The 8,464-nt window shown below is 54.0% G+C and overlaps 1 protein-coding gene across 1 annotated transcript; it reads right to left on the bottom strand.

Moving 5' to 3' along the window:
- Window positions 1–3,291: 3,291 nt before the first annotated feature.
- On the bottom strand, window positions 3,292–4,227 carry LOC309603277 (olfactory receptor 14J1-like; the record flags this gene model as incomplete). The annotated part of the gene is made up of 1 exon (XM_082338161.1): window positions 3,292–4,227. The coding sequence occupies one exon, from the start codon at window positions 4,225–4,227 to the stop codon at window positions 3,292–3,294; it is 936 nt and encodes a 311-aa protein (XP_082194287.1).
- Between the last annotated feature and the right edge of the window lie 4,237 nt (window positions 4,228–8,464).

The raw sequence follows: 8,464 nt of genomic DNA, 5'->3' as shown, positions 1-8,464 counted from the left end.
GCCTTGCTGGCAGATGGAGGGAGGTGACCCTTCGCCTCTTCTCAGTAACTGGGGAGGCCCCATCTGGAGTGCTGTGTCCAGTGCTGGGCTCCTCACTACAATAAAGTTGTTGACCTACAAACACAAGTCCAGCAAAGGGCCATAAAGCTGTTTTAAGGGACTGCAGCATCTTTCATAGGAGGAAATGCTGAGAGATGTGGGACTGTTCAGTCTTGAGAAGAAAACGCTCGGAGGGATCTTGTTAATGTGTATAAATACCTGATGAGAGGGCATGAAGACCAGGGAGCCAAACTCTTCTCAGTAGTTCCCAGTGACAAGACAAGGGGCGATGGACACAGCTAAAAACACATGAAATGCCATCTGACCCCAAGAAAGCACATTTTGACTGTGAGGGTGGTCCAACACTGTAATAGGTATCCCAGAGAGGTTGTGGAGTCTCCATCCATGGAGATATTCCCAACCCAGCTAGACAAGGTGCTCAGCAACCTGCTCTAGCTGACCCTGCCTCACTTGGAGGGTTGAACTACAGAATCTCCTGAGGTCCCTACCAAACTCAACATTTCCATGATTCTGTGATTACGAAGGAGAAAAGTAAGAGAGAAAGAAAGGAGCAACACCTAGCCTTGACCACAAATACAGTGGGATCCCATGGAGAGGACCTAAGCAGGAGCATGGGAGAAGTGTGAGAAGGAAGGAGCAGCAGAGATGTTCTGTAGTGACTGTTAGCGCCCTCCGCACCATCCGCCCTGCTCCTTGTGGTGTTGGGGAAGGTAGAAGAAGTGGGAACAATGGAGTAATTTGAGCCTGGGAGAAAGTGTGAGGGGAATGGTCTTTAATATTTTTGTCATTGCTTCTCACAATCTAAATATCTTCATAATTGGCAAAAGTGAATTTGATCTTCCCCAAGTCAATGGGTCTTTACCCATGATGGTATTCGGTAACTGATCTCCTTTACTTTATCTTGACCCATGAGTTATTCCATCTTATTTTCTCCCTTTGTCTTGTTGAGGCAGGGGAGTGAGTGAGCAGCTGGGTGGGTGTCTGGCTGCTGGCCAGGCTAACCCTCTACAGGACCACCACATCAGGACTGCTGCATCCAGCATGGGGCTTCCCAGCACAAGAAAGACCCTGACAGACTGGAGCAAGTCCTGCAGAGGCCAGAAGGGTGGCTGGGACCTGGAGCACATTCTGGACAAGGAGAAGCTGAGAGAGATGGGTTCTTTAGAAATCGTTCAGAACAAAACACAGGAGCAAGAACCCAGGCCAGTTGGTGGGATCTCACTCAGTGGAGATATTCAGTATTTGTTGAGACAAGACCATGAGCACCTGTTCAAGCTGCATCTGTCCGGGATCTGGCTTGGCTGAGAGACCAGCTGTGGCAAGAGCTATGGGGCTTGTGTGCAATAAATGTCAGTAGGAAACTGGCTCCCTTTTTCTTAATACTGGTGGTGGAGTTGGGTATCACTGAGCCCCGGAGGAGGATGGGGCTGACCATGCAGGAAACGTCCCTCTTCTCAGGGCTGGGGTGTACGGACAGAGATGGAAATGTCCGGTGTGTGGCACTGATCTGGGACAGTTTTCCCAGGGCAGCTTCCTGAGGATGTCCAGGGAACATGGCACAGACCAAGCCCCTCTCTTCTGCACCTTTGGAGCTGTGCTTCCTTCACCATGATGCCTGACTCTGCACTGTCAGCACCCTGCTGGGGGCCCCCACCCTGCACACTCACACAGCTTAGCTCTACACTGGTGCTTTCCTCTCCCAGGCACTTCCCAGCTCAGCCCAGCCCCTCCCCAGCTCTCCCCACCTCCCCTGCCCCCTCCCCAGCCCAGCAGAGCAGCCCAGTCTGGGCTGGCCCCACGGCAGTGCCCACCGCAGGGTGCTGCAGAGCTCTGGGCACTCACCCCACAGCCCCAGCCCCTCTGAAGGGCACAGCAGCTCCTGGGGGCAGAGCGGAGGGGGTTCAGGCTCCCCATCAGCCCCAGGGCTGGTGCTGGCTCCAAGGGCACAAGGAAGCAGAGGCCATGTACTCTCTGGCTCTCCTGAATTCATATTGTAGGTGATGCTCAATCCTGACTGAATTTGCCCCTCCTCTGCTCCCACCAGCCCCACTCCCCAGGACGGCATGAGAGTCCTGGGGCTTCTCAGGCAGCTCCTGCATCTCTCCACTCTCCCTTTCTTCTGCCTGCTGGGCTCCTACTGACTCCCATGGCAGAGTCCTTGTTTTGCATACCTCAATTTAATCATAGAATCATAGAATCGTTAAGGTGGGAAAGGACCTCAGAGATCATCGAGTCCAACCTCATAACCCAACTGCCTGGTCCACCTCTAAGCCCTGTCCCCAAGCACCACATCCACAGGATTTTTGAATACTTCCAGGGACCATGGTTGTACCACTTCCCTGGGCAGTCTGTTCCAATGCCTACCCACTCTCTCTGGGAAGAAATTTTTCCTAATATCTAATCTAAATCTCCCCTGGCACAACTTGAGCCCATTTCTTCTTGTCCTATCACTTGTTACCTGGGAGAAGAGACCGACCCCCACCTCACTACAACCTCCTTTCAGGTAGTTGTAGAGAGCAATACGGTCTCCCCTCAGCCTCCTCTTCTCCAGACTAAACAACCCCAGCTCCCTCAGCTGCTCCTCGTAAGACTTCTCCTCTAGACACTTCAACAGCTTCAATAGCTTCATGTTTTGCTTTTGGGGGAGTTCACATCTGAGGGCCATTCACCTTCTGAGCCTCCATTCATTGCAACCCCAGGGCATGTGGGGAGTCCCCATCCTCTCCTCTCCTCAACCCTCCAAATTCATTTCCAGAGAGTCTGGTATATGCCATCACTCCTGTCATACATGAAGAAACCTGAGGAGATAATGGGGAGATCATGGACCATCTCCCCTCCCATTGAACACCAAGAAGAGAGCTTTTAAATCCAGAATACTAGGTCCAGTGGAACCCAATAGTACCATGATCTTAACTCCCAAAACACTGAGAACACAAGGAGATCAGACTCTTCAAAAAAACAATTCCTTGGACATTTTCTTGGAAATACCTTTGGAGGAAGAGCGCAGCCTTCAGGCACTGGACCTGGGAGATTCCGTTTTATTGAAGAGCTGCTATTGGGCATGCCACATATCACACAGTGTTGTGCAAGAGTCAGACACAATAAGATCATGCCTCAAGACAAGTAGTATAAGCCCAGAAAATTATCTATAAGCAGGATTATCATGAGAGAAGAAAACAGACTCCTGGCCTAAGAAAGACTCTGGGAAATGTGCAGAGAAGGGAAGGCAGGTTATTGTCTGTGAAACAGCATCCATTGGGCCAGTTTCCATAGGACATCCTTGAGCTCCTGGTTCCTCATGCTGTAGATGAGGGGGTTCACTGCTGGAGGCACCACAGTGTACAGCACTGTCACCACTAGGTCCAGTGCTGGGGAGGAGATGGAGGGAGGCTTCAGGTAAGCAAACATGGCAGTGCTGACATAAAGGGAGACCACGGCCAGGTGAGGGAGGCACGTGGAAAAGGCTTTGTGCCGTCCCTGCTCAGAGGGGATCCTCAGCACGGCCCTGAAGATCTGCACATAGGACACCACAAGGAAAACAAAACACCCAAAGGCTAAACAGGCAGTAACCACAAGAAGCCCAACTTCCCTGAGGTAGGCATCTGAGCAGGAGAGCTTGAGGATCTGGGGGATTTCACAGAAGAACTGGTGCAGGACATTGCCTTGGCAGAGGGGTAGGGAAAATGTATTGGCAGTGTGCAAGAGGGCATTGAGAAACGCACTGCCCCAGGCAGCTGCTGCCATGTGGACACAAGCTCTGCCGCCCAGGAGGGTCCCATAGTGCAGGGGTTTGCAGATGGCCACATAGCGGTCGTAGGCCATGACAGTGAGAAGACAGTATTCTCCTACAATGAAGAAGAGAAAGAAAAAGACCTGTACAGCACATCCCAGGTAGGAGATGGCCCTGGTGTCCCACAGGGAATTGGCCATGGAGTTGGGGAGAGTGGTGGAGATGGAGGCAAGGTCGAGGAAGGACAGGTTGAGGAGGAAGAAGTACATGGGGGTGTGGAGGCGGTGGTCACAGGCTATGGCGGTGATGATGAGGCCATTGCCCAGGAGGGCAGCCATGTAGATGGCCAGGAAGAGCCAGAAGTGCAGGAGCTGCAGCTCCCATGTGTCTGCGAAAGCCAGGAGGAGGAACTTGTTCGTGGAGTTGCCATTGGACATCTGCTGCTTCTGGGCATGGAAACTGCCAAAGGAGAGAAAAGAGAAAGATTCAGACAAGCTTCTCTGAGAAAAAAATTTGATTCATTCATTGTGCGATACCTAAGGGCGCTTTTCTTTCCCGGGGGACTGTTACGCAGCTCCGAGGCTTCAGCTCTGGTTTGTGCTGGCTGAGTGTGTGTGCAGAGCCGTGCCCTCTCCCCAGGGGCTGCTGAAGGGTCAGCCCTGCTTTCCAGCAATGACCCATGGAGGCAGCAACAGCCCAGGGTGTTTGGAGGGAGGCTTCCTGGGGAGGAGTTCCCTGTGCTGCACTAGAGCGGAGGGCAAAAAGCCCAGAAGGAGGCTTTCTTCCCCAGAGGAAGGTGAGAGATGAGGTGCAGCAAATGTGTCTCGTCACAGAGGTTGCTCTGGAAAAGACACAGGCCAGTCCTGGGAGCAGAGGGGTGCTGTGCCAGGTGCAGAGTTCAAAACACCTCTCCTTTCCAGCACAGCTCTGCAGAGTATGAGGAAGAGGACAGGGCAAGGATGCTGATTGGCATGGGCAGATTGGGTGCTCTCAGACATCTCCAAGGTCCTACAGGAGAGCTGTGCCCTTCTGGAGGGATGCTCACAGCCCCGCAGGACTCCCTGTCCAGCAGAATCCGGTGTCTTAAGGTGCTGTCTGCTAAGGGAAGCAGTGTCTCATTGCCCAAGCACTGAGTGCAGTGTCTCGAGCCTGGCAAATGAAGAGAGGGCGTGGGCACCTTGGTCCCATGGAAACACCTCCAGGGCAGTGCCCTCCAGGTCAGGGCCAGAGCAGGCACTCCACACCCCCACCCCTTGCCCCACACCACCGCCGTTCCTGCCAGGGACCCCACGAGCAGGAAGAAGAGCAGCACAAGCAGGTGGAGGACCAAAGCAGAACTCTGTGACTCTCCTCCTAAGGGAAGCAAGGAGAGGAGAGGCGGACGGGCACTCAGGAAAGCCTTCTCCTTACCCAGCAGAGCACAGCAGCTGCCAGTTAGCAAAAGCCCAGGGCAGTCGCTCGCAGCCCCTTTGCCCTGCAGAGGGAAGCGGCCACGTGTCAGGAGAGATGCCCCTCTGCTGTGCCAGAGCTCTGGCTGCACAGGAGGCAACTCCTGCCCGGGACCACACAGCCTTGAGGGCAGAGGCTGTGCTGGGTGGGAGACGAGAGCAGGGGTCTTGCGCAGAGGCAGGTGTCTGCATTGGAGGGGATGACAGGGAGCTTCCCAACTTCTCCCTCCCATGGCATTTGGGGTTGGAGGTTCCTAGAGCTCTCTGCCCATGTCTCTGCTGCCTGGAGCTATCCCTGCCGGGAACTGTTGCTCTGCCCTCCAGTTTTTCCCTGTCAGGGATCACAGACCCCATCACCCACTCCTGTCTGCTCAGCTCTGACCTCAAGAAACCTCCCAGCTCCAGGCACTCTCCAGAGGTACTCCCCCCTTGCAGGCAGGAAGGAGCAGGTCAGAGAAACCCTGCTGAGGCCAGCAAAGGAGATGCTGGTGCTCTCTGGAGGGAGAGGATTGGATGCAAGCAGTTGCCTTGGCTCCTACCAGACCTCCTGATCTCTCAGGGTGGCAGCTCAGGACTCTCAGGCTCCCCCTCCAAACGCAGCAGCGCCTTTTCCCTTTTGTCCTGAGACAGCAGGAAACTGAAAGCACAGCCTCAGGAAAGCTCTTTAGCTTTCAGGGATCCCCTGCCTTGCTCTTCCTCTGCAAAAGTCCCCTCTGAAATGCCCTGGGCAGCTCTGGCTGCACACCCTGCCCTCACCCCTTCCCCCTGGTCTAACATGAGCCCCTGGGCTGGGAGGCCTCCTGACAGACCCTGCAGGCTGGAGCCTATGAACGCTTTCGGAGACCCTTCCCGCAACGGCAGCTGCATTGCCCTGCACCAAGAGACTTACCGTGGCAAGGGCTGCAAAGGTTTCTTCCCTTGCAGCTCCCCTCTCTCCTCCCACTCCGGGCTGCCTTTAATCGCGCCCTGCCCTACTCCTTTGCCCAGAGCCCTGCTGCGCTTGGCAGAGGAGTTGCTCCTTGGCAGAGCTGTCTCTCTGCACTGCTGCCTGCTTACCAGGAGCTCCCTCCACCCCAGGAGCCTGTCTCAGCCCCGGAGGAGGGGACCTGCCCAAGACGTCACTGTCTCTGCCCCCCACCCCACTTGGCGCTCCCTCCAGGGGTCCCTGGGGCTCTCCAGGAACCTGCTTGGGAAGAGACTGAAGGAATCACCACTGTTGCCTCTCTCACCTCTGCAGAGACATTCCTTTGCAGCAGTGCCCTTGCTGCTCTCTGAGACACAGTTAGGTCTGAGAATCCCCCTTCCTTGTTCCATCATGAGACAGGACACCTGGACACTGCCAGGGAGGCATCTCCTTTAGCCATGCTGAGGGAAGGCAATCAGCTTAGTCAGTGGAAGCATCTCATGCTGGATTTGTAGTGCTGGGGCTGGAAGGGACCTCAGCTCCCTCCCATGCCTGCCACAAACCCCCAGGAGGTGGGATTGCCCTTGCTTCAGTCATGGCATCTGTTAAAAATAGGCACCTGTACTCATTTTCTATGGTCCCGTGATCAGAGATGGAGACCAGGAGTTCACACACAAATGCCTGGTGACATTTGAGGTGCCAGATGTACTAAGGCTCCTTAGCCTCACTTTGGTTGAGGCGTGTGTCCCTTAGCATGTCATCTTGGATCCCAAGTAAGCACAGTGTGTTCTGCATGGCTGAATAAGTTTAGAGGTGAAGAAATGTTTGGCTGGTGTGGCTTGGAGGCACATGGTGAATTGCAAAGTAAGCAAAGAGAAAAGTAACCAAAATATAAAAAAATAAAGCAAAAGATAGGTATTATTGCACTTTACATATTTTAAAATTCTTTATGCCCTCCTCATCCCTGTAGATTTCTTTCAAAATATTTGTCCTTTTGGTGAGGCAGGAGGGATAGATTGGTTTGCGTTTGGGTTTGTCTTGGACCAGTTCTTCTTGAAGTTCCCCAGATCCTCAAGCTCTCCTGCTCACATTCCTACCACAGGGAAGTGGGGCTTGTCACGATTAGTGCCATTTATGCCATTCAATGTTTTGATTCCACTGTGTTGTCCTATGTGCAGATCTTCAGGGCCGTGCTGAGGATCCCCTCTGAGCTTGGACAGCACAAAGCCTTTTCCACGTGCTTCCCTCACCTGGCTGTGGTCTCCCTGGTTGTCAGCACTGGCGTGTTTGCCTACCTTAAGCTCCCCTCCATCTCCTCCACAGCTCTGGATCTGCTGATAGCTGTTGTTGACTCGATTGTACCTTCAACGCTGAACCCCCTCATCTACAGCCTGAGGAACCAGGAGCTCAAGGATGCCCTGAGGAAACTGACGACGTTTTTCAGCAGCCGTACACTGCCTACCTTTTTCTGTACATGACTCCCACTGTATGTCATGACAGGCCAAGCACCTTTCCTTCTTTATATTTTTTTTTTCCCACTTCTGATGATGTTATTTTTAAAGAAATGTCATTATTCATCCTCCTTTTACTTAAGTATCCACCCATCTTGTATGACCCAGAGTCTCTGTGTAAATGGGGAGCCAATCTCTTATTGTATTTAAGCAAAATAAATGAACCTGCAGCAAAATCTTTGTCTAAGATTCACTCTCAGCGTAGCAGGAATGAATGGGAAATGAAACCACCTTTCTGGCTGTAGCAGCCCGGGGCAGGCTGCTCTGTCCCTGGAGCAGCAGGAGCTCTCAAGGACCGCAAGGGCCAAGGCTCTTGTGCTGGCCTGGCGAGACGGGATGACCTTTCAGGGTCTCCTGGAGAGGAGACCAGGGGGCAAAGGGTACCAGTGACCTCCTTTTCCTTGTGCCATTGGTACCCCCCACTTCTGGGGCTGACCCCCCTCTGCCCTCCAGGAGCGGCTGTGCCCTTCAGAGGGCTGAGGTTGTGGGCTGAGTGCCCACAGCCCTGCAGCACCCTGCGGTGGGCACTGCCGTGGGGCCAGTGCAGGCTGGGCTGAGCTGGAGAGAGGGCAGGAGAGGGGGAGAGAGGGCAGGGCAAGGAGGAGAGGCTGGGGGGAGCTGGGCTGGGCTGGCAAGTGCCCAGGAGAGAAAATCATCAGTGTAGAGCTTGTACTGTGTGACCACGCAGACTGGGGACTCACACCAGGGAGGGTTGTGGTGCAGAGGCAGGGCTCGTGGATGGGAGCTGAGACATGCAGGTGCAGGAGAGAGGAGGAGGTCGCTCTGTGCCCTTGGTGGCATGGGCAGACCA

This window comes from Platalea leucorodia, assembly GCF_965183815.1.
Source record: "Platalea leucorodia genome assembly, contig: HAP1_HAP1_SCAFFOLD_46, whole genome shotgun sequence".
Classification (NCBI taxonomy): Eukaryota; Metazoa; Chordata; class Aves; order Pelecaniformes; family Threskiornithidae; genus Platalea; species Platalea leucorodia.
Note: the sequence above shows the minus strand (reverse complement) of the source record. Positions and strands in the feature narration are given on the sequence as shown.